General features: G+C 39.4%; 1 protein-coding gene across 1 annotated transcript in view; it reads left to right on the plus strand.

Moving 5' to 3' along the window:
- The first annotated feature begins 839 nt into the window (after positions 1 to 839).
- Positions 840 to 26521, plus strand: part of obsl1b (obscurin like cytoskeletal adaptor 1b) — a 42169-nt gene continuing 16487 nt past the window's right edge. Inside the window, exons 1-31 of the mRNA XM_089133628.1 lie at positions 840 to 1854; positions 6099 to 6368; positions 6470 to 6730; positions 6830 to 7135; positions 7206 to 7472; positions 7561 to 7836; positions 7956 to 8231; positions 8383 to 8658; positions 8949 to 9224; positions 9530 to 9805; positions 10021 to 10359; positions 10455 to 10529; positions 11157 to 11561; positions 11994 to 12253; positions 12402 to 12630; positions 12800 to 13075; positions 13801 to 14076; positions 14355 to 14600; positions 14880 to 15155; positions 15642 to 15917; positions 16449 to 16724; positions 16814 to 17086; positions 17277 to 17552; positions 17640 to 17915; positions 17997 to 18272; positions 18528 to 18803; positions 18888 to 19157; positions 19266 to 19532; positions 19645 to 19914; positions 20342 to 20608; positions 21584 to 21850. Coding sequence (XP_088989754.1) covers positions 840 to 1854; positions 6099 to 6368; positions 6470 to 6730; positions 6830 to 7135; positions 7206 to 7472; positions 7561 to 7836; positions 7956 to 8231; positions 8383 to 8658; positions 8949 to 9224; positions 9530 to 9805; positions 10021 to 10359; positions 10455 to 10529; positions 11157 to 11561; positions 11994 to 12253; positions 12402 to 12630; positions 12800 to 13075; positions 13801 to 14076; positions 14355 to 14600; positions 14880 to 15155; positions 15642 to 15917; positions 16449 to 16724; positions 16814 to 17086; positions 17277 to 17552; positions 17640 to 17915; positions 17997 to 18272; positions 18528 to 18803; positions 18888 to 19157; positions 19266 to 19532; positions 19645 to 19914; positions 20342 to 20608; positions 21584 to 21850 — 9151 coding nt within the window. The remainder of the gene's footprint in view (positions 1855 to 6098; positions 6369 to 6469; positions 6731 to 6829; positions 7136 to 7205; positions 7473 to 7560; positions 7837 to 7955; positions 8232 to 8382; positions 8659 to 8948; positions 9225 to 9529; positions 9806 to 10020; positions 10360 to 10454; positions 10530 to 11156; positions 11562 to 11993; positions 12254 to 12401; positions 12631 to 12799; positions 13076 to 13800; positions 14077 to 14354; positions 14601 to 14879; positions 15156 to 15641; positions 15918 to 16448; positions 16725 to 16813; positions 17087 to 17276; positions 17553 to 17639; positions 17916 to 17996; positions 18273 to 18527; positions 18804 to 18887; positions 19158 to 19265; positions 19533 to 19644; positions 19915 to 20341; positions 20609 to 21583; positions 21851 to 26521) is intronic.

Genomic DNA, 26521 nt, shown 5'->3' on the forward strand with positions numbered 1-26521 from the left:
CCTAAAACACACTCCGTCTTCTAAGTCAGGTGACTGTAAATGCGTTTCCATTGCAATTTTGCAAAAAAAAATCCTTGTAAGTAATCAACTAAGCAAAATATATAACATTGGCCTAGTGGTTTTTGGATATTTTACTGCAAAAATCCTGCATATTTTACCCTTGAAATGAATTCTATTTCGATAAAATGAATTTGTTACATACAACAGAGCTTAACATACAGTAAAGCTAAGTTTGATTTAGACAAGTAATTTGTTAGATACAAAGCTTCCCAGGTGCAGTTTAAGGCAGCATTATGCAATAAACAAACTAACATGAAAATTGCTGAAGTACAAGTTCTGCAGATTTACTAAATTAATTACATTAAATGATTTCCTGTTTGACTAACTATTTAGGTACTGGTGGCCTCTAGACTGTTGTTATTAGACTGTATTAACCTGTGTTATTGGAATTCAAAAGTAAAGGATTGACTACATCTAACTACACCTACATGTCTAAGGCTTATGAATTTCAAATTTTAATGCTTTTAATATAGTCTTTCAAAACAAATTGCAAATTCGTTATAATTGCTCTTATTTATATTCAAATTCAATCCTGTTTGCTACCTCAATTCAAATTGGAATATTGAATGATGCACAACCCTGGTATTTACATGCAGTATTATATACAAGTACGAAATGGCTGGTTATAATCAAATCAGATATTAAGTGTATTTTGTTTGTTTGTTATGATTTAGATTCTTACTTGATAAACAGCTGGACAACAAAATTCTTTTAGAGTGACAAAGAGACTGAATGCCTGTAGCCTGTCCCTCTGAGTGGAGGTTGGCAAGTGAGCAGGGATGGATGTGTTTGGTGGAGCGCCACGGTTCCTGGCCTACCCTCGTCCAGTGGTTGTACAGAGTGGCACAGAAGCAGTTCTGAAATGCCAGATCAGCGGGGATCCCAGACCAGCAGTTATATGGGAGAGAAACAATGAGAAGATTCACCCAGAGGGCAGATACCGGGTGTTTGAGGACGGCAATGTCTACAACCTTATCATAACTTCTGTGACAAAGGAGGACAGTGGACAATACATCTGTAAGGCCAAGAACTGCATTGGAGAGACGTACGCAGCAGCCACTTTGAAAGTAGAAGGCGAAGCACAGGAGATGGAATTTCGGGAAGAAAATAAGCCGCGCTTCCTCATCAAGCCCCTCTCGACTAGGGTTGGACGAGGAGAGGATGCAATGTTCTCCTGTAAGCTATGGGGAAACCCTCGACCAGAAGTGATGTGGGAGAAGGATGGCAAGAAGTTGAATGAGATCTTTGAGAGCACACATTTCACCATCAGCTATCAGGATGGAGGGTGGTTCCAGCTAAAGATTTTCAAGACAAGAGCACCAGACGGAGGGGTGTACACGTGTAAGGCCAGGAATGAATTTGGAGAGAGTCTGGCAGGGGCTGTGCTGTTGGTGGATGCAGGACCAGGACACGAAGACGATGGGAACCGTAATGGATACACTAATGGCCACTGGAAAGCACATCAGGGAAAACAGAGAAGTGGTAGGCAAGTTGCAACAAGGCTGAAAGATGACCCTCTACCAAACTCTGCCAAAGTGAAAATGTTTGCAGTGACAGAAGGGAAACATGCAAAGTTTCGTTGCTATGTAACTGGGAAGCCAAAACCAGAAATATTATGGAGGAAAGATGGGAGACTTATCTTGTCTGGGAGACGGTATCTCCTGTATGAAGACAGAGAGGGTTACTTCACACTTAAAGTTCTCTACTGCAAACAACAGGACAATGGAGTTTATGTCTGTTCTGCTTCAAACACTGCAGGCCAAACCCTGAGTGCTGTACACCTTATTGTCAAAGGTAAGAGACACCTCATTTGGAATACGATAAATACAGGACAGTACAAATTCAATACAATGTTATGGTTTTACCTAGCCTGGTTAAAACCAGACCATTCTCAGTTTGTAACTGAGTTATGGTCTGGCAAAGCTTCATAGACAAATCATTTACAAAGGGGCGTCACCAACGTCTATAGCTCAAATGTCTCTGGGCGCAATTGTATAGACCTAAAACCAATCAGAGCACTGAAGGAGATGACGTTTGCAGAGCGACTTTCATCTGTTTGAATAAACGAGCCGAGAATCTGATTAGCTACTTGCTCTACGTTTATTTAAAATTAAAGGCAAAACAACTATAAGTGAATGTGCGTTCTATCATATAAATCACACACAGTAAACAAAACCTTAACCAACAAACTTTGCAATGAACTTTGCAATTTAGACACGCAAACTGCGTGCCTGTATGGTGAGACCTTACTGTCTATGGGTGAGACATACATGCTCGGGCAGATTCGACTTGAAGTCGTTCATCCTCGGACGAGGCGCCGCTACAAAAAAAAGCCGTGCACACAGCAAGGGAAATGGGGTCGGTCTTGCGCTCTGAACGCATTATTTTTGCCGCGCACCTTCGCGCTCGTGCGGACGCGTCGAGTACAGTATAAACAAGGCTTTACTCCGTGTCAGCGCGCGCTCTGATCGGTAAAGGTGCACAGACCTCTCCCGAATCATCTCCAGCAGTAGCAGTCTCTGAAGCACCACTAACTCGGCCTCAGTTTCCCTCGTAAACTGATATTAGTATTTAAACATTCTCTATGATAAAAAAAAAATTTGTGAAAAAAAAAATATCTTAATAGCATGTTTTTTTGGTGGTTAGAGTTCTAATGACGGTGTTCAATTATAACCGTCACACCCCTTTGTGAATGTACAAAATCTGCTTCACTGTCGCTGTGCTGTCGTCATCGTGTAAAGCCCGCCCCAAGTGTCTGATTGGTGCCGCGATTTCGAGGGATTGGAAATGGTCTTGAATTAGCTCTTCGCCAGACTAACTTTTAGAGCAAATCGAAATTTGCTGGAAGCTGTCTGGGTTTTCCCAGGCTAGGTTTTACCGCCTGATCAATAACATTATACAGTATATATTAGTTTGGCAACAGTTTGTATGGCCTGTACAATTAATAAACCAGTTGCCAGCTGTTGTGTCAAGCATTTGGTTCCCTAATCAACACAACAGTAACTTTTATGATGATTCAGTTATAGGAAATGCATCAAGGGAGCTTTAAAATTACCTGACCAGGCCAAACTCATTAACATGAAATAGAGCCCATCCAGTCCTATATCTGCAAAATCACTTAAGCTTTGAAAGGCCTGAGGCCCACACATGTGATAGAAATCTCTTGAGGCAAGATCATATTTCTCACATGGACCATTAAACAGTCAAAACTGACTGCTTTGCATGACTATATTGTATCAGAGCAAGACAACACCATAAAGCTCAAAAGGGTTTCTGAGTCAGCAAGGCTAAATTGAAGGTATGACTACTAAAGCAAGCACGAACCAGACAAAAAAAAATACATCAATAATGTCAAGGATGTGGTGTCAAGACATAACCTAAAAAAAGCAAGGTACACCACCAAAAAAAAATAACGTGATGGGATTTTATTTTGTCTTTTTTTTTTTTTTTTGCAAATTTTCCAGAATAAAAGCTTAAAAATAATTTTTTAAGAATATTTGAGAAGCAATACTGCTAAAATCTTAAGACTTTTATAAATCTAAAGTTTTCATAATTGTTTTCTTGAATGTTAGCCTTACTGCACTGGCAGATTGTTTTTAAACTTGTTTATACTTAAAATCATTGAACACCACAAAATACCCTCCTATTAAAGGAGTAGTTCACTTTTGAAAAAACTTTTGCTGATAATTTACACGCCCCCCCCCCCCCCCCCCCCCCCCCCAAAAAAATGTCCATGTCATTTTTTCTTGAGTCGAAAAGAAATTAAGGTTTATGATGAAAACATTCCAGCATTTTTCTCCATTTAATGCACTTGAGTGGGAATCAAATGGTTCAAGGTCCAAAAGACACTTTCAGTACAAACTGCAAACTATTCAAAGGGCTTTAAACGATTCCAGGCGATGAATAAGTCTCTTATCAAGAGAAACGATTGCTCATTTAATAAACAAATAACAAAGTTTAAAGGGGGGGTTTACTGCTTTTTTTCTTTGCATGATTGTGTTTATGGGGTGCAATATAACATGCATTCGTGTTTTTTCTTTTTTCCTTATTTTTCATAAATTTCACCTTTATTGTCAGCCACTTTCTCCTCTGTCCTCTGAATGACTGGTTGACTTCCTGAGTCTATAAAACCACTCCCTCAGAAACAGGCAATGGGCTCAGATTGGTTAGTTTGGGCCGGTGTGTTGTGATTAGCTAAACTGTAGCTCACGTTGTCCGGAAGGTTAACGCCCATTACCTTTACGGGCAAAACATGCATGAGCTCCTGTCCAGATGTAAATAATGGCGTCGAACTGCAGTATCAGAATGAGCCAGAATCAGTCAGACCCAGAAAGCAGCGATGAAGAGAGACCAGCAGAACCTCACCACACACGGGCCGGCTCTTACAAAACGAATGGTAATTCTGAATGGTAATTTGCCTATATATTTTAACTTTATGCATGTTTGTTTTACACAATAGCATTGAACTGACTGGCTACTATATAAACAACCAGCGTTGGCATTGGTTTACGTTCTTGATCAAATCGATAATAACGCCATAAATTATATATACATGAAAATACATTTACAACATTGGTACTTATAAAAAATTCAGGTCCATATTGTTTGTACGCGTTTGTCGTAGACAGAAAATAGCATAACTAGTAGCCTAGTGGCTATAAAGCCAGTGCTGGCATTTGAAAAAAAATAAAACACAAGGCTACGTCTGAAAATATACATGCAAATACATTAAAATGATGAAGTCTTAGCCTACTTATAGGTTGTGACCCAACAACTGCTGCCTCTGGTTTTAAAGTTGGAATTGCTTCATGTTTTAGTAACAGTTTCTTGTTAAATCCGGCATTGAATTCGTGGAGATTCTGGGAGCTGTCTCTCGATCGTAAAATGCGCAGACGATTTTTAAAAGACGATATCTCTGCTTACATTGAACTTTCAGCGCTGCAACTTTGCAGATACTGTTCATCCACCAACAGCAACATTACACACTATTTAAAATGAAAAAAGTGAAATTGCAATCAACCCCCCCCCCCCCTTTAAGCTTTATAAGCTCAAATGCTCGCCTTGCTCAAATGAATCTTTTTCCGAGTCATTTGGTTCGTTCAACGAACAAAACGAACAAATTGACTCGGAAAAAGATTCGTTCATTTTGATGAACAAGTTCGAACAGTAGAGTCACGAACGTGCATCGCAGTACAGAGCAAGGCAAGCATTTGAGCTAATAAAACTTAAACTTTTTTTTTTTATGAGCGATCGTTTCACTTGACAAGACGCTTATTCATCGTCTGGAATCGTTTAAAGCCCTTTGAAAAGTTTGCAGTTTGTACTGAAAGTGTCTTTTGGACCTTGAACCGTTTGGTTACCAGTGAATTGCATTATATGGAGAATAAAAGTCTTAAGATTTTACATCTTGGACATCTTGGATGACATGGGGGTGAGTAAATTATCAGCAAATTATTTTTTGAAAAGTGAACTACTCCTTTAAATTCTCTGAAAACTAGTCTAAATATCTTTAGTTGATTATCAAATAAATTTGTGTTTCAACAATTCTTTAGATATTTAAAAATTAAAAATGTAAAAATACAGTACAAACAGTACTTTCCAATATATAATAGTATAATAATACAAAAGTAATATCATTACTGATTACAGATTACCTCAAAGCCACTACTGGACAAAGAAAAGCTGTATCAACTAGATTACTTTGAATTTCCATGTGTAACAGGGGTTACACATGCATGAATATCCATGCTGATTGAGGCTAGAGTATACTGGTGTTGTTATAAAAGGTGAACATGCAGTTGACCATGGTTTGTATGGTGAAGCTGTTCCATTAAAGAAGTCTTGCAGGCTAAGTTTGTTAAAAAGCATGCCTGGGACACTAGCACATCAGTATCCAAAACACTACATGTGCTGGTTATTGTCAGTTGGGTGAGGTAACGTGTGCAATCAATATATCTCTGAGGGAATGCAGATCTATCCATTACTGACATAAAGAAAACTTTTAAAACTCCTTTTTGGGTCCTTCCTTCTTGTGACAGAGCCACCTGTTCGATTTAAGCAGCCACTCAACGACTTGCAAGTATGGGAGAGAGACTTGGCTGTTCTTGAGTGTGAAGTTCCTGAGGACTCTGTTCCAATCACATGGTACTTAGAAGACAGACGACTACAGCCTGGAGCCAAATATGGGATGGAAGAGTGGGGGACAAAGCGTCGACTGACAATTCGTGATATTGGAGTTGATGACGATGGGATTTATCTATGCGAGATGGCTGATGGGGGTAGAAGCATTGCAGAGGTAGCAGTCAAAGGTAAAACAAAAAAGTTATTTATATTTGCCATCATCTATCTGGGAAAACAAATTCATCTGAGTAGCATTTGCAGTTGTATAACTTAAGTGGCTCTCTTGAAGGCACTATAGTAAGAAAGCTGCCACGAAAAGTTGATGTCCTGGAGGGGGAAAATGCAGCGTTCTGTGTGGAGGTGGAGGAGGAGGAAATGGACATTCATTGGTACAAAGATGGAACAGAGCTAAGGGAGACCCATCAGACCATTCTCAAATCTTTTGGAAGGACACACATTTTGGTCTTTGTAAACACCACACCACAAGACTCTGGTTTGGTCATGTTCTATGTGGGTAGATCAAAAACTTCATCTCAGCTACGGGTGAAAGGTATGACAACTTTTCTTTGGAATTATTAATATGTAAACACTTGTATTCCAGAATGCCCAAATCTATTATTTTTAACAACTTCTCTTGTGCTAATTTCAGCGGCAAGGCACTGTCCACCAAGCTGTCCAAATGGGGTACAGATAAACACAGAACGAGCAAATGCAGCTCTTCTTTCCTGGTTTCCAGCACAAGACTCTCGAAAGAATCCACCTTCAGGGTACATAATTGAGAGACAAGAGGTTGGCTCACAAGAGTGGCTGCAATGTTTGACTACAGACTCTGCAACCTCAGTGGAGATTCTTGGCGACAGTGTTCCATGCGAGGCAGACTACAGATTTCGGATTTGCAGTGTCAACAAATATGGAAGGAGTGGGAATGTAGAGTTCCCTCGAGCAGTTCACCTTGGTAAGCTCCTTTACAAGGCTGTCCATTGCATACATGGACCAAAAACACTAACAAAGCTCATTCTTTCTAGTTCCAGTTGCCAGAATCCAAGCACCTCTACAAGATGCTTTAGTACCAGAGGGCCAGGATGCCTGTTTTACCATTGAGCTCTCTGCCTCAGTAATAGGCACTTGGTTTCTAAATGGAAATCAGCTTCAAGACGATGACCGCTTCTCAATAAGGCGTTCACGTACACACCAGTCCCTACGCATCCGCGGTGTACGAGACACAGACAATGGAGCAGAGATCACCTTCATTGCGTACGGAATTCGAGATTCTGCTGCTTTGTATATACAAGGTGAACACTTAACTTTGATTTCCTTGCATTGAGATATATTTATGAGGATATTAACCAGTGCTGTGTTGTATATATTCCTCTCAATCAGCTCCACTGGTGAAATTCACTCCACTTTCTGAAATGGATCGGAACAAATTTGTGGAGGTTGGCAACCCTATAGTACTCTACTGTGAGCTGTCAGACCCTGAGGCTCCAGTTCGTTGGTATAAGAATGGCGTTGAACTTAACTCAATGGAAGGTCTGCATATCCAATCAGAAGGAACAATGAGGAGGATTGTCATCCAATCAGCGGATTTTTCCCACTCAGGAGTGTACAGCTGCGACGCTATTGATGACGTTATCAGGTTTAATGTGGAGGTTGAGGGTGAGTCATTTTTGTTCTTATTTCTCCTTTCAAAATCAAATGAATTTGTCCAATGAAAGAATCTTGCACTTGCAAGTCTCTAAAGTTTACTAAATACTGCTGAATGAAAACACATATAGCTCCACCAGTGAGGTTCTCAGTTCTTCCGGAGGCTGAGAGGAACAAATCCATTGAAGCAGGCTCAACAATAGCACTGCAATGTGAGCTCTCAGATCCACTCGCACAGGTCTCCTGGTACAAAGATGGTGCGAAACTTCTGCCACAAAGTGGACTAGACTTCAATTCCAAGGGCACAAAGAGGGAACTGTTTGTCCAATCAGCTGAATTTTACCACTCAGGGATGTATAGCTGCAAGACAAGGGGTGATGCTGTCCACTTCAATGTGGATGTTAAAGGTGAATTATATTTTTACAACTGAATTAAGTTACATTTCTATTTTGCCAGACAACTAACAAATGGCAAGACAATGGCAATGTTTTTTTAAAATGTTAAAAATGACTATTAAAATCATAAAGTGGGACTTAAAACACTCTAAAATATCCATAGCCCCACCTGTGAGGTTCTCAGCTGTCCCAGAGGTTAAGCGGAGAAAGTGCGTTGAAGCAGGCTGCCCCATTATTCTGCAGTGCGAGATTTCAGACTCTACTGCACAGGTCCAGTGGTACAAAGATGGGGATCAGCTCCTTGTAGAATCTGGAGTAGACATCAAATCAGATGACTGCATGAGAACACTCAGTATTCAGTCAGCACACCCTTCTCATGCCGGTGTGTACAGCTGCACAACAAAGGATGATGTCATCAAGTTTCAAGTGGAGATAAGAGGTGATTTGCCATCTTTATTCCTGACTTACAAATTAACTCTATGTCTTCTTGCAATTATGCAACTAACAATCACTACTTTCTGTGTTCTTTCGAAATGTTTCAAAGATTGTATGTTGTACATTACCTCTGTCTCCTTTTTTTCTGCTTTAGTTTTGCAATTTTGGATGATCTTTTCAGTCATGATGTTCTTGTATACTCAGTTGTTACATGTTATCTTAAAGCAATAGGTCCTTTAAACTGGGTAGTTTCTTGTAATTCTTGATGATTCTGATATGAACCATCATCTGTAGCTGAACCAGTGAGATTCTCAGCTGTTCCGGAAGCTGAGAAGAATATTTGCACTGAAGCTGGTGGCCACTTTGAACTCCACTGTAAGGTCTCGGATCCTACAGTCCATGTCTGCTGGTTCCACAACAATACACAGCTTCAGCCAGAGACTGGTTTGGATATTCAGTCAGAGGGAGATGCAAGAACACTAGTAGTCAATCCAGCTGAGCCTAGTCATTCTGGATTGTACCGCTGTGAAACATCTGATGACTCTGTCCAGTTCACTGTGGATATCAAAGGTGATTTGTGACTTTTTGAGAAACTTGTACATTCGGTAACACACTTGCAAAACTAGATGCACACTAAAAATTCAAGCTTTTTTGTTGTCTGCGTCTCTTAGCTTCGCTGATTTGGACATGCCTCTCACCATGCATCCAACTTATGGGCAGTGATTTGATACAGATGTTACATGTTTTGCATTACTTTATTTAACTTGCTACTTGGCAGATGGTCTGAGAAATCACAGATTATGCAGTCTAGATAACCTTTTAATAACGGATATTAATTCTGTATATTTTTTAATAATGCAACGGATCACCTTTAGACCCACCGGTGATGTTCTCAGCATTATCAGACACTGTGAAGAACCAGCTGGTTGAAGCAGACTACTCCACTGATATGCAAGGTGAGATCTCAGATCCAAATGCCAAGGTGTGTTGTTACAAGGATGGTGTAGAGCTCGTCTCAAAAAGTCAGCCTCATATCAAATTGGAGTGTACCAGGAGATCGTTGGCTGTCAAGACAGCACAGCCCTCTAACTCTGGATGGTACGACTGTGTGAGAACGGGCGATGTCATCCAATTTAATGTACAAGACAAAGGTGATTTTCAAATATTTGCTTCTAATCTTCTTAATGTTTTCGTGTGACAACTAACAATTGTGTGCTCTTCGTAGCTTTTTTATTCTCTTGTAATGAATTCTGACTGTTACTTGTACATGCCCTTGGTTTCAGTGGCCATAGTTGGTTCTGTCTTTCTGCGTTTTGAACAATAGTCACATTTAATAAAGCTTTCCTCTATCAATGGTCATCTGTAGTGCCACCACCAAGATTTTTGGCTGATCCTGAAGTTGAGATGACCAAATGCAATGAAGAAATGGAACCTGCTGCACTGCATTATGAGATCTCAGATCCCACTCCTTATGTCAGCCAGACCAAAGATGAGGAGGTCATACTTCCTCATTCTGAACCTGCAGCTGAATTTAAACCTGACTTGGAACTTGAATCTAAATCTGAATTTGAAGCTGAATCTGATCCTGAAATTCATTCAGATGCATCTAGAGGAACTTTAATCATCCACTCACCTGATACATCTCTTTTTGAAGTAAACAGCCCAAAGACACCAGATGATCCCATCCAGTTTGAAATGGACCAAGGTGGTTTGCCACTTACTTGTACGCCATTCTAAATTAGGAACATTGACATGACTGAAGCAAGTCAGTTATTGTTTTCTTTGTGGCTTTCCTAACAGCAGAACTGTCTCACTATGAGGTGTTCAGTGGTGAGACCTATGATGACTCTGTCCAGTGCACTGTGGATATAAAAGGTGATATAATGCTACCTCAACCCAAGCATTTAACCCAGCACCTCTGTGCCACTAACAAGGGTGGTTTTTACTATCCAATGGCTCTTCCTGAAGATTCTGGTCCCCTGCATCTTGGTTACCTACCCAAAATTGCTCCCAAAACTAATCCATGCTGTCCTGTCTTTATCCAACATCCAGTTGGTCTGCAAACCCTTCTTCCAAACTAACACTCATTCTATAGACTTACATATCTTCATTCTTCATTGAAGCTCATCTCATTTAAACCTATACTGTACTCTGTCTACATTTGCTTGAGTCATCTTATTCATGTGCCATTCAGAATCATCATCAGTATTGTGCTGACTGAATTATAGAGAACTGGAAAACAGAATGAATGGTTGAGTGAATGAAAGGTGGTGATCTGACTTCTTGCGTAATCATGTTTTGTTTTTAATATGTGTTTTAACCAATATTTGACTTGTTTTTAGACCGCTCTGTGATATGGTCATCTCTCTTACATTTTTTTTTTCAATCTTGAAATAATCTTTAAAATTAACCAATCAATAAAACTACGTCTTTATAAGCTTTTCTGATTACGAAGACAGAAAAGTACTTCAACTTTTCTTTGTGTAAACCACTCAACTATAGAAGAGTTCCTGAGAAGATCGGGAACTGAGGCTGAGATCAGATCTGAAAAAGAGAACAACAAACTCACAGGGGAAATGTCTGGAGAAGGGACCCAAATGTCCATTCCAACAACCTTTAGACTGACCGGAGAGGAACCGCAGCCAGAACCAATGCTACAACCAAAGCTACATCCACAGTTACAACCAATGCTACATCCACAGCTACAACCAATGCTACATCCACAGCTACAACCAATGCTACAACCCCGGATACAACCACAACTGCAACCTCAGCTAAAACAGCTCCAACCACAGTTGCAACCAATGAAGAGTACTTCAATTTCTGAAGATGAGGGCTCAAATCGCATCCCAATACAAGAGAGTGACTTGGATCAAGATGTCTTAGCTTTTAAGGTGGATGTTGAAGGTGATTTAAATAGTTAGCTCCATCATTCTGCAAATAATGATGAGAGCAAAATATAAGCCATTGACATTTACCACCTAACAGCCATTTAACGTCATTCGTCTATTTTGATCCATTTACTGAATTTAGAAACAAAAACTGCCCTGTTCAATAATTTAGCTGCATTTTATTATTATTCACCAGTAAAACTATATCACCAAGTATTTATCTAACAAAGATCATCTCATTAAAAAAATGCTATTGTATCATCTTGAATTTAACTTCTAGCAGAAATAGAAAAACATTTTGACATGAAAAATCACTACAAACGTATAGTAAGATTATCGATTGTAAGGCTACATAAGTGTAGTTTAGCTTAGTTGACTTAAAATATGCAATGTAATGTGTCACAATTTTAATACATGTCTCTTTTCATATAACTTGAAATATCCCTAGCCTCGAGGACAAATTCCACACCAATTTGTGGAATGGATGAGCACTTGCCTATTGATGCAGACTGTTCCAGCGTACTGCTAACTGAGAGCTCTGACCACACAACTCAAGAAAAAACTATATCCTGCCAACAAGATGAAGCAACGGTGATGTTTAATGAACCGACAACACAGCAAGAGCTCATCCAGCCATCAAATATATGTCTGCAAGAAGCACATGAGACTGTTACCAAGGATGAATTTGCTTATCAAGAGGAACTAAAAGGTGATTTAAAGCTATGTTTAACTCAGCCTTAATGAACAAAAGCAACTAACTTCGTCTGGCTTTTTGCTTAAATGTTCTGTACCCAAATTGATTCACACTCTTGATAGATAACTCACTATACGATACTCACATTTCTTTGTCCCCTCCGAACCTGGTCATGAAGAAGAATTATTTACACAACCATTTGAAACTGAAGTTGTCCGACCCATTGAAGGTGATTCTCCAGTTCATTGGAACAAGGACAAAATACAATTTTACTCTGAAAATGAAAATGGACGAATTCTTGAAATGGAGGAAGATGTACGAAGACTGAATGCTCCATCCACTGACTTGGGTCAATCAAAGGATGACATAATATTTAAGGTGGATGTCCAAGGTGATTTTAAACTAGTTTAAATACACACAGCTACATAATCAGTTTCAGTCATTCAAGCTTTATTTTAAAAATATATAACTAAAATAAAATAAAAACATTTTTTTTAAATATTACCTGCTTAGGTCAAATTGTCTGCTTCCATTAAAACATATTAAATTAAACCCCTTAGCTACATCTTTGCAAACTTCAAGTATCCATGAGACTAAAAGGAACGAGTCAAATGATGATACAGTCATGGCTAATTTTCCACAACCTGAGGTATCAAGCACAATGGCAGAGGTGTGCTGGTACAAGGAAGGTGAGGATCTCCAACAATGTGACGTTATCACACAATCTGAGGAGACTTTCAGAGCTCTTGTTGTCAAAACATCCGAGCCGTCTCACCCTGGGGAACATGTTTGTGAGACAGATGATGTCACCGTGCAGTTTGCAGTGGACCTACCAGGTGATTCATCAGTCATCTTCGCCAGCTCAATCCATCCGATTACCAAACTAACCACTTCAATCATGCAACTGTCACTAAATTTCTAGAATCTATTGTTCAAATAAATGCAAGACTAATAGGTTGTTGTAGGATCTTACACCGCTAATGAAGATTTCATTAAAGATATTACTTTTTATTCAAGATTGAAGTAAAACAATTAGTAATCCCAATGTTGAAAGTGTTTAAAGAAACTTTTACGCTAATTGTCTTCTTCGGATATCTATTTAGAAATGATCCTTTTGATATATTACTACTACTAATAAATTCTACTAAATATATGGTATACCGAGGAAAGTCGAATCACTAACAAATGTACAAAGGCAAAGGTCTGATACATTAGTAAAAAAAACTAAATTTGTTTGTCTTTAATGTTTGTTTCCCATGTTTTGTCTTTGTTGTTAAATATATGTTGTCCATCACTCTTGCGCTACTAATCTTTCATCTTATATTTTGATGTTTGAGAATGTCTGCTTTGTATTTTCATTTTATTGATCATTACAGTTAATAGTCAGCAAATTCTTAAAGTCAAACAGACTCTTTCATAAAACGCTGAATGATTGTCAATATTTTGTCTCATTCTTGAGAATCAAGTTGAGAAAAACTATAAAAGTAACGTAAAATATATGTTTTATAAAAAGAAAACAAACAATATAAAAGTAAATGTGTCTGTACAAAATTGTCTGTAGCTCTTCCAGTGACGTTCTCCAGTGTCCCAGAGGCTCAACGGACCAAATGCATTGAGTCAGGAAGACCCTTTAAACTGCAATGCGAAGTCTCAGACCCTGATGCGCAAGTCTGGTGGTACAAAGATGGGAATGAGGTGCTTCCTCAAGATGGTATTGTCACTGTGAATGAGGAAGCGATGAGAACACTCTCTGTGCAAACTGCTGAATTATGTCATAGCGGGACATACAGCTGCCAGACAAATAATGACCTCATCACATTCCATGTGGAAATCAAAGGTGATTTGATGCTTTCTATCACGAAGACACCTCATGCGATGTGTGTAAATCAAGTCAAGCAATCTCCTTCATTTAACCATGTATAGTGGTTATTCAAAAGGCAAATATTTAGGCCTTTATCGCTCAAAAGTAGCTTGACATGTTAACTGATCACTCAAGCACATGAATTTATAAATAGAAGAAAAATAGCCAGTAATTTTCCACTAAATCATGCAGTTCTTTCTCTATGCCACTGACAACAACTGTAGCTCCATCACTGAAGTTCATTCCAATTTCAGAAGTGGAGAAGAACAAGTCCACAGAAGTAGACTCGCCAATCGTTCTGAAATGTGAGCTTTCAGACACTACGGCTCAGGTGCTCTGGTGTAAAGATGGTAAAGAGCTGGCCCTAAACCCAGGGCTAAATTTCCAAACAGGTGGAAATATGAGGAAACTAACTGTTCAATCAGCAAAACTGTCTGATACTGGAAACTACACCTGTCATGTTCCAGGTGATACCGTATCATTCGTGGTGGACGTTCAAGGTGATTTTCACAACACTACCACACAAATTAACTATTAAATGCTGTGTATGTCCTATGTATTTTCCTTCAAATTTCTAATCACTTCCTGTGGGAAAAAAAAATGTATCTCCTGTAACATGTTTTACCATCCATTTAAACTCTGCTTCTTTCACTTCTTGATAACTGGCAAGTTGACTAACTCATCTGTAGGTTAAGACTGCGTAAATGTCTTTGTACTTTTTTCACAAATTCATTTGTCGATAATCTAAAAAAAAAATGACATTTTCCAAATTTTCATAGCTCATCCTGTAAGGTTCTCAGCACTCCCAGAAATTGCAAGGAACAAGTTTATTGAAGCAGGCTGTCCCATTATACTTCAGTGTGAAATCTCAGACCCTACTGCCCAAGTTTCCTGGCTCAAAGATGGAGTCAAACTCCAACAAGACAGTGGACTTGACATCCAATCAGAGGGCACTATGAAGACAATGATCATCCATTCCGCTGAGCTCAAACACTCAGGCGTGTACAGCTGTGAGGCTGTGGATGATCGCATAGCATTCAAGGTGGATGTTGCAGGTGATTTTGAGTCTACATACTTTTTCTCAAAACCACTAACAATGTGTCAAATAACGCTTCATCCACTAAATGCTGTTTGCCCTTATCAGATTTTAACAAAGAAAACATTCATAACCAAATAATCAAAGCTCCATTTTGTTAAATTCTCTCCTCACCCCTTTTGCTGACACAACCAATAACTACTGTGTAAAAATTATTGTAAATGGTTTTTTAACATCTTTCAAATCACTTATTGCTATACAATATCACTATATTGTATAGATGATGTCACCTAATTTAGACGTGCTCATTAAGTTATGTAGGTTTCAGAACTATAATAACACGAGAGATCAACTCAGCAAAGTGTCTCATTCATTAGCCATACGCAACTTTTAATCTTTTTCATCAATTAATTTCATTATTTTTCATCGATTATCTGGATATTTAACTTAGAAAGGCTTTTTTTTTTTAATTGTATGAATTTTGACTGAACAAAAATCCTCTTAGCTCCACCAGTGATGTTCTCAGCTGTTCCTGAGATTGAGAAGAACAAGTCAGTTGAAGCAGGCTGGCCAATTATTCTCCAATGTGAGATATCTGATCCTACAGCCCTGGTCCAATGGTACAAGGATGGATTACAGCTCCTACCTCAATCTGGGGTTTACGTCAAATCACAGCACACCATGAGGACACTGGTTATCCAATCAGCAAATGTATCCCACTCTGGGTTTTACAGTTGTAATACAGCTGATGATATCAGTGAATTTTTTGTGGATGTTAAAGGTGACATATAAACCTTATCCAAAGTATTCTGTTATATAACTAACATATACTTAGTTGAATTCAGTTTCCATTGGGTGAAAGCATTCTTCTCTACCTTTCAACAGATCCATTCTGCTGCTTTTATGGGCTCCTTAACCATTTCCATAATGCAGGAATATTTTTGAAGCTTCACAAGTTTGTTTGCAACATTTCCACCAATTTGTGCCATCCTTAGATGCTATTTAACCAGCACATTGGTTCTCTTTACTTATAAAATAAATAAAAAAAAAAACACTTACGCTGGGCAAGCATGCCTTGTAACCATCATTATCTGTGCTTAATAGCACTTCATTCTCACAAAGCTTTCATTAACTCTTCATTCTCTTTTTCTTTGTATTTCATTTGGCTTATAGAGTGGAGAAAGAGTTCAACAGGGCTGGCCAAGCAATCATCATCAGTGCTTGAATTGCATGTTTAACATGTCATACTTGTGGGACTAAGTAAAAGTAGCTAATGACCAAAAAACTAATGACCTCTTCCTTCTCATTGCAGCACCTCCTGTGACATTTGCCTGGATACCAGAAGATGATCTGCACAGAAATATTGTGGAACAAGACAATCTACTCCTTTGCTGTCAAGTGTCCAGGTCAGATGCTACCGCACAATGGTACAAGGATGGAGTAGAGTTAAAATCTAGTGATAATGTCCTCATAGAGGCAGAAAACACTTTACGTAAGATGGTCATCCTGTCCGCTCAGCTGTCCGATTCTGGAACATATACCTGTCGTGCTGGAGATAGTGCCTTAATATTTAAAGTTAACGTAAGAGGTGAGTGAACGCGGCTATATTCCTATCCTATCAGTCAAAATCTGATAAAATTACATTTACAAGGTCATTTTCTTTGTTTTGCTTTGCAGAACCTCCAGTGATGATTGTATATCCCAAGGAAGACGTCCACCTTGACCGCAATGTTCCTGAAGAAATTGTCCTCAGCTGTGAACTTTCACGACCAAATGGAAAGGTGACATGGTTCAAGGACGGACAGAAACTACAAGAGAGTGAAAACATAAAGCTAAAGACAGAAGGTCCATACAGACGGCTAAAAATTCTGCGCAGTGGTGTTGAGGACTCTGGAGAGTATGTCTGTGACACAGCTGATGATTCGATATTCTTCAATCTAAACATAAAAGGTATCAAAATCAGGATTAAACATAGCATGTACAAGAAGAAGGAAATTGGATAAGATTATACTTTTTTAAACTTGGAATAACACTGGTGAATTGCATGAATTGTGTACAATAAGATCAGGAACGTGCATTAAGAACATTGATAAGGTCAATTTTGATGTCATGTTAACTTTTGTGGCATGTTCCCCCAAAGAACCACCGGTGCGCATAGTTTCTCCAAGCCAGTCCCAAATGGAACTTTGCCAACAGACTTCAGAGAGGATGGTCCTGAGCTGTGAAATCTCTAGACCCAACGCCACGGTACGGTGGTATCGAGATGGTCTTGAAGTGGAGGAGAGTGACAGCCTAATTCTTGAGGTTGATGGTGTCTATAGGAGGCTTATTATCCCAAAACCTACTGTCAAAGACTCTGCAGAATATGTCTGTGACACCGCTGATGACTCAGTAACCTTCTTTGTAAACATTGCAGGTGTGTCAAAGACCCTATATTTATTTGTTCGTAATTTAAAACAAATGTCAACAAATTCTCAATAAAGACTTCATTTTTCTTGTACAGAGCCACCAGTTAGATTTATTCGGCCAAGGAAAATGACCTCTGCAGTAGAGAAACTTGTTGGAGACATTGTGGTCCTCGAGTGTGAAGTGTCTCGACCAAATGCTGAAGTTAGCTGGAAGAAGGATGGAGAAGAGATTGAGGAGAACAGTAACATTACTATCACAGAGGACGGCACAAGTCGACAGATAACCATTCACTCTGCAGCTTTTAATGATGCTGGGCAATATGTCTGTGATGCCAGAGATGATGTAATGGATTTCCTAGTGAAAATCAAAGGTACATTTCAGGAAAAAAAGAGATACAATTTTTTTTTTTAAATCACTGCAACCAACTAAAATTCTACCCTCGTCCTTCCAGATCCACCGCTGAAAATACTACGGAAAGCTGACATAGAAACGAAACTCAAGTTTGTAGTATCTGATGCGATTGTGTTAAAATGTGAGATCTCAAGAGCAAATGGGGCGGTCAGTTGGCTTAAAGACAATGAGAAGGTTGAGGGAAAGGAGCATTTCATCTGTGAAGAGGAAGGGACATTCAGATCTCTGATTGTCCTGAGTGCTGAGTTAAGGGACTCAGGGGAGTACATTTGTGATGCACAAGATGATAAGGTTGTCTTCAATGTTACTGTAGAAGGTAAAAATCCATGTACACAATGAAAAACATGCATGTATGGTCAGAGAAAATTTACAAAACTTGTACCTTTATCTTGTCATTGGGGCAATATCCTCAAAAGTACACTTTTGTACTTTATCTACCTACCAATAGTTGTAGATATAGCACAAAGCTGTATCTTTGAGGGTACTTCCCCAGTGACAAGCTGTTGTACTCCTAAATGTTTTGTTTATTTTCTGACAGTATTCAAAAAATAACTACTTATTTTTTGTTCAGAGGCTCCAGTGTCCATTGTTGGAAATTCAGAGAAGCCAGAACACCACATTTTAATGACAGGAGATGAGCTTATCCTGGAATGTGAGGTATCACGAGTAAATGCTATAGTCCAGTGGTACTTCAATGGATGTTTACTGCAAGAGGATTCACGCACACATATAGAAAGCAGAGAAACAAAGAGAAAGCTTGTGATATCAGGACTTCAGACATCTGATTCTGGAGAGTATCTCTGTGATGCCACTGATGACAAAATGATAACTAGGCTAACGGTTCAAGGTAAATTTACCAGTAGCATAGCCAAATTTTTTTTCTTTCATATCAATTCAATTTCATATCAATAACACAACTTTCTTTTCATAGAAACACCATTCAAATTCATCAAAAAAGAAGAAAGAACAAATATTTCAGCCTATGAAGAAGACAGTGTGACACTACGTGCCGCTGTTAACAGGGTCAATGCCCCGGTGAAATGGCAGAGAGGTCATGATCCAATCAAAGGGGATCGTTTCCACACGACAAGTGATGGTAACACCCACTACCTCACCATTAACCCACTTAAGAGATGTGATACTGGAGAGTACACATGTCACGTGGGATCCGATGAGATGCACTTTAGTGTCCATGTCAAAGGTAAGACTGGGGAACGAACCATACATTTCTACAAATGTTTTAAGTACTAATAATTCATTGCTTGTAAAGGTGTGCAGTAAAATTTTGTCTTTACTGTTTCGTAATCAGCAATGAAAGTGAAATTTTCCAAACCACTGGAAAACGTAGTGGGACTCAAAGGTAAGGATGTGGTTTTAAAATGTGAACTGTACAAGTCAAAAGGAGATGTTCAGTGGCTTAAGGACAGCCAAGAGATTGCGCCAAACAGACATTTTACAATCAGAGCTGATGGTCGAGTGAGAAGCCTGACTGTACACAACGTCACAGAAGATGATGCAGGAGAATATGCTTGTGAATCCAAAGATGAAAGGACATCAGCTACTGTAGTGGTCAATAGTAAGTCAAATTCTACCAAAGGATTCGTGTGCATCTGCATAAAGTTTAACCTGAAATCAGGAACAAATCGCATATTACTTTAGTGCCAACTTACGTCTCTTCTTTCCCCAAGTTCCTCGCATTGTGGAGTTTATTGCGGAGCTACACAACATAACTGTGATGGAAGGAGAAGACGCAACATTTAAGTGTGTGGTGTCTCCAGAAGATGTGAAGTTGGCCTGGTTTAGGAATGACCAGCCAATTTCATCAAACCATAAGTTCAAGATCTCAAGTAATGGATTATGCCATATGCTGCATATCAACAACTGCCAAGTCTCAGATAGCTGCAAGTTGACAGCTAAGGCTGAAGGTGTGATTTCCAGAGCTATCCTTCAGGTCCAAGGTAGAATAACATCAGTATTTCATTTTGACATAACATTTGATTAATGAACCATCAACATATTAAGTGAGGAATTAACTAATAGGTCACTTTCTACAAAATGGTATTTGGAGTGTAGATAGTGGTATTTTCTTAAAGATCCTGCACCGGTCTTTAATGTCATGTCAACATGTTTGAGTTTAATAATGACCCTTTCAGGCATGCCTGAATTGTTGAAAAGGTGCTTATGATGGCTTGTGCTTAACAGCTTCTCCAGTTAGAATTCCACTCTTAACTGACAGAGACAAGTGTTACTACAGCACACAGCAATGTAGAACGAGGAGCACATGAAATAATGTTGTCCTTATTGGCTTTGCTCATTGGTTTTTGAATATAAAGAGCTATTAAAAGTGTAAAAAAAAACCTGCTGATTACCCTGATCTGTATTCAGAGGCACAGGTGGTTTTCACAAAGAGCATGGACCCGGTGGTTGCAGAGGAGTTTGCTGAGGCAACACTTGAGGTGGAAGTCAGCCTTGAGACTGCAGAGGTGCAGTGGATGAGACAAGGAGTGGTTATACATCCAGGGTCCAAATTCACTCTGAAGCAGAGTGGAAAAAAACATTCTCTCACAATCCACAAACTCACCCTTTCAGACCGAGGCACCTACAGCTGTGAAACACTCCATGACCGCACACAAGCCAAGCTCAGTGTGGAACGTGAGTCTGCATGTGCTTGTCTCTTTCTCACTATGCGCTGTTGTTAGCATTTCTTTATGGTCCCTCATTACTGCCCATTGCGATGTTGTCGTCTTAAACAAACTGAATCAAGTAACCAAGAGTAATGCAAGCAAGCTACTTTAGTGACACTTGTTCCATGGTTTGACAGCAGCAAACAGGTGATTGGCAGACCACGTACTGAGGCCCGGGGAGCAGCTTTCTGTATTGACATTAGATCAGAAGAGCTATGATAATTCAATTAAGCATGTCAAATGAGAACTAAATCAAGAGCTGGTAGAAGGTCCTGGCGGCGTAACCTTTTAATTCCTATAAGTTGCCTGTGAAACACAGATACTATGAGAGGTGCAACTCACAACTAATTTCCATTGCCTTTGATTATTAGCCGTCTACGTCAAACATACCAAACAAGCTTTCAATATCTCTTAACATAACTTCTGACGATAAAAGTAATTTGCTCTTTAGCAGACAAGCAATACATTACCAGTGATAAACATTCCTTTCAGGATAGCTTAAGACGATAAAGCTGTGTTGTACAAATGAGCAAGTGATGAGAGAAAGTCTGTGCTTCCTTTGGCTGTTCCTGGCACCAACTATGAATCTGGATCTGTTTTCATTGCAGCTAAATTTATGCACTGGCCTTCAAAATCTAGGGTGGGGTCACCAACTCTCTAAAATAAACCACCATTTTCCACAGGGAATGCCTGTCTGTTTTGGAATACTTTTGGAAATTGGCATAGCCCTGACCGAAGGCAGGATTTAGTGTATTGCTATCACCAAGCGGACAAAACCGAGCCATCTAATTCACCAACTGTTGTTCTATTTTTTTTTTCTCTTTATAAACTTCACCTTTCTTTTTAATCTCTCTCTGTTTTACACACACTTCACTGGTTTCTAACTGCATCACAATTGAACTATAAATTTCTTGTCTTTGACAACCTGTGCTTGTCCACGCAGCACGAAAAATCAAGATTCTGAAAGGTCTAACTGAGATCCAGACTTACGAACGAGAGACAGCTTCTTTTGAGGTGGAGCTGTCGCATAGCAATGTGGAGGGTGTATGGCAGAAGGATGGGAACACTCTCAAAAATAATAACCACTGGCATATGACTGCAAAAGGACGGGCACACAGCCTTACCATCTCCAACCTGACCTTGGATGACACTGGCACCTATATATTCTCTGTTGAAAATATCAGATCATTGGCAAGACTGGATGTCAGAGGTACTGTGCAAATTAATTTTTTTTTTTTGTAGTAGAGACTTAATTGTGACAATTTTGCCAGCAAAAAATACTGTTTTTGTTTAAAAACATTCAAAAGTCCCTTTTTTAAAAACAAACATAAAAATCTGTCAGGGCAGTATGGAAAATTGCACTTGACCTAAAGACACATTCTCTAAAAAGAAAACAAGTCTTAATGTCTCAAGTATATTTATCTTCTTCAAGAATTTAAAACTACTTTAACTAGACAATTAGATGAAAATACTAATGGGGGATTCAGTGTTAAAATTGAATCCTAATCCAGTTTCAAGTGAAAAGACGACTGAAAGCAAGTCATTTGTTGACTGAATTCTTGAAGAGTTTAAACACTGTGGCTGTGTGGCACCTTTAAAACGTGACTTGTTTATTTCAAGCGTGCCGCACAAAGCCCTGAAAAGGGAAGCCAAAACGTCTAGATCGCCCCTCGGTGGATGGTCCTAGTATAGGTCATAAACTCCGCCTCCCCATGTTATTCAAAGGCATGTGAGACCAACAATTAAATTACACTTCAAATATCGTTTTTCCAAATATGGTTTCTGTTTTAAATCATGCTGATGTAATTTCAAGTGTTTTTAAAATAGGTTTGTTTTTAGTTAGTTTTTAGTGTATTTGATGCGGTCGTGGTGACATCATGATTGACAGCTGTGATTGACACACTCTTAGAAGAAAAGGTTCCATGGAGAACCTTAAAAGGTTCTATCAGTGCTACGTATTGGAACCCCTAAAAGGTTCTATAGAGAACCCTTTTTAAAGATTCAATAATAAGAACCCTTTAGGGTTCTTTGTAACCAGGAAAAAGGTTCTATATGGACCAAATTTGTTTTGTCCTTTCCCGGATTATATATTTCATATTAACGACAGACATCAAGGCCCAAAACTGTTTTTACGAATGCATGTGAATGATCACAAAATTCAAGAAATGGGGGTTAGATAATGTATATATTTATATAATTTTATGTAACAAAGAGTGCAGTTTTTCTCCAAAGATCAGCATGAATAAAATGTGATATTACGTTAATAAATAAACAACAATAATAAACAACAATTTAATTACAACTACAAAATGTTGCAGAATAATGAAATAAATGAATGAATAATAGCCTATAAAGAACCTTTGTGTCGAAAGGGTTCTTTCTTGTCATTATAGAACATTTTTTAGCATAAAAGGTTCTTTGGAGTTGAGTAAAGAACCCCATGCTTCATAGAACTAAGAGTGCAGGTTGAAGTCACTGAAGCACCAACAGACTTTTTTTCGGGATCTTCGAAGGACTGAGGAGATTGGAGCTTTAAATTTAATATCTAAACTTCAATAATTAATTAAAAAAGTGCAGGAGCGTGTGCTTGTGATTGATTCTGCAAGAGTGAAGGCGGGGCCTTGATTTCACGGCTTTACTTCCTGCTCACTACTGCGCATGTCTGGTCCCAAAATCGCTATTGCGTAGACTCAAGTTCCAAAATGTCAGCACCATATTGGGACACTGGCTTCAGTTCTGACCAATGGAAGAGAGTGAAGGGGCGTCGTCCATCTTTTACAGTCCATGGTTTATTTGAGCTGCCTGAAACGTCAACTACTGGCTCAAACAATGTCGAGTTTAGGGCATGACATCTCCTATGACGCTTTTCCACTGCATGGTACAGTACAGTTTGGTACGACACGTTTTGGCGCTTTTCCACTGCATGGTACGGTACGGCTCGCTTCGGCTGGCTTTAAATGGTACCTGGTCTGTTGAGGTTCCAAGCGTACCGTATTGGTACTAAAATGTGACGTGAAACACTGCAGATCACTGAGTGGTCAGACAGAATCATCACTACCAGCGTCATTGTATTTGTGACCAATAGACATCGACAAGAGAAACCAAACCCGCTAGATTTAAATAGCCAGTAACAGCCACTGCTGTTATTGTGGTATATATTATAGTGGTACCACGCAGTGGAAAAGCGAAGCCAGCCGAACCGTGCTGCGCCGAACCGTACTGAGCCATACCGAGCCGTACCAGCAGTGGAAAAGCACCACTAGTTTGAAAAGTTACAGAAAAACTGAAAACACTTTTTTTTACAATAGTGGTGCAGAAATTTCACAGACCACCTTTAAAGATGCTGTGAGTGATTCAGCCTTTACATTCAGATTTAGCCACTAAAAAATACCTTATACCTATAGACCTTATATACTACTAACACCTTATACCTTCAATCACACAGCTCAGCTAGCCTGAGCACAACAAAGTCAGTGTTTTCCTGGCTAAAAAGAACAGACCACTCCCTCAACGTAACAGACATCCAAAATATGAGCTAAAAAAAACATAGCCAAAGCAGATCCTTAAATTAACCATTAATACTCAGATTTACTTATTATGACAAGAAATACAGGCTTGCAATAATCTGTCTTTTTTCCTTAATTGCCTTGGCAACAATTAACTTATAAGGGGTGGAATCAGGCCATTATTAACTTAGTCGTGAGAGGTAAGAGGGTCCAGGGCAATGATGTAAGTCATCAAACTGGTTAAATTTCTGATGCTGATGACAGTACAATGGCATGGACAGACATTTTTGCTACTGCTCTTACCATGTGTCAGGTTACACATATAAAAAGATGTGGATCACATGATCAGACTCCAGCTACCGAAACATTTCAAACATTCACAAGCATAAGGTGCTGGTGTAAGGTAATCACTTCTACGCCAAGTCACTCAATAGGGCTTATCATTTGGAGTCACAGAGCTGTCATTGAGGATGACAATAACATGTAAATGCCACTACAACAAAGGACGCTTCTCAAAGTCCTCTAAGCACAAAGCTGAGGTATGGTTAAATGATAAGCTCCTGTTGAACTACTAGACAGATGACATGTGCACAGTTGACTATGTGATCTCAAAAGTCAAACAAGGGCAACCCAGAGGTAAATAATAATAATAAAATAATTATAAATTGTGACTTGGTTTTAAGATCACAGCCTTTCAAATGTGATCAAAATGGCTTTTTGTCAATAAGCCTTACATAGGCAAAACTATGCTCAGTGTCGCTGACAATACTAAAATACCTCCGCTTAGTGGTGTGTCATAGCAAGTTTCCAAATGAAGTAAAGAGATATTGCCAATTTTATAAACTTTTGTAAAACCAGCCAGTGTAATAATTATGAAAGCATGCAAACTGCAATATTTAACATAACAAATGCAGAGTCACATGAGTAAACAATGATTTACGCACCAAATCCAGCCTGCACAATCTGCTTATTTTTAAATGCTCTAGACAGAGGTCACTATACTTCACAGTGATTGGCTGCCGCCCACGCTTTTCAATTGATATTTGCATTAAGTCGAGAACTGCCCAAAATTTTGACGCTCTCAACGCTTTTTGTGGTCCGCTAGCTGTCAATCCCACAATTCACTTTGCAAATGTGTAGCTTGGCCGTAACAACAGCGATTCTCTTTTACCTAATTAAATGTGTATACATAACACATGTTTTGGTAACACTTTATAATAACTTCACACTATTAATCATTAGTTAAGCATGAGTAAACAGTTTAGTTTAGTTTAGTTTTAGTTTAGTTCCTTTATTGTCCACAAGTGGAAATTTGTCTTTGGCTTCACTATACATCACACACAAGGACACCAACACCAAAAAACATAAGAAAAAAATACATACATAAATTAAAAACAGTAACATTACCATAGATTCCAAGAACACAAGATAAGATGTTCCTAACCTTTGTGCAAGCACTCTCAAGAGTTCATGAACAGTGAGCCTCATAAATTTGGGGATCGCATCGTCAGTAGTGTACCTTTGGTTCATAGGGTGTTTCGGCCTTTCACACTATACACCCTCTCCAAAGGCGGCCAGCGACAGGGTGATCAAACCTGCGCTTGCGTCCCATTCCCAATTAGACATGGGAGTTGCCTTGTTGTTGACAGGCAACATCCCATTGGACTATGCTTGGCAGAGGCGTCCTCCTCCCTGAGTCAAACATTGTTGACCGCATACCTCCTGACCCTCTCACTTCGGGGCCCAGCTGGGGTCTTTTCTCTTTATCCAGAGCCACTGACTGCTGACTTCTGCCGCCTCCGATACAGCTCTGATTGCCGAACGCTGACTCTGGCCCTTAATTCCCAGGTCTCTAAGCAGTCTGATTGTAGATGTTGCCACAAAGCCTCTGCAGCCCACCTCCACTGGTCGGATTTCTGTGTTCCATCCATGACGCCGTGCTTCGGCAGCTAGCTCAGCATAGCGCAGATGTTTCCGCTCATAAGCCTCATCTACTGAGTCCTCCCAGGGTACTGTGAGCTCAATAATGAAGGCCTTCTTGAGCGAACGGGACCAGAGCACCATGTCAGGTCTTAGGGTGGTGGTTGCGATCTCTGGAGGAAACACAAGTTGCCGACCAATGTCAGCTAGCATTTTCCAGTCGCGGGCCAAGCGCAGCTGGTCTCGATCTAAAGGTGTAGAGCTGCTCTTTGGTGGTTTTGCCCCTTCACGGACAAAAGTCATCCGTAAGGGGTGTGATCTTCTTTTAACCTTCACAAGGTCCCAACACTATGGAAAACATCCATAATTATACCAGTGCCAAAAACTTAGCGACCCACTGGACCAAATGACTATCGACCAATTGCACTAACGTCGCTGGTCATGAAGTGCTTCGA

Source organism: Pimephales promelas, chromosome 7, assembly GCF_988280905.1.
Source record: "Pimephales promelas chromosome 7, fPimPro1.hap1.1, whole genome shotgun sequence".
Taxonomy (NCBI): Eukaryota; Metazoa; Chordata; class Actinopteri; order Cypriniformes; family Leuciscidae; genus Pimephales; species Pimephales promelas.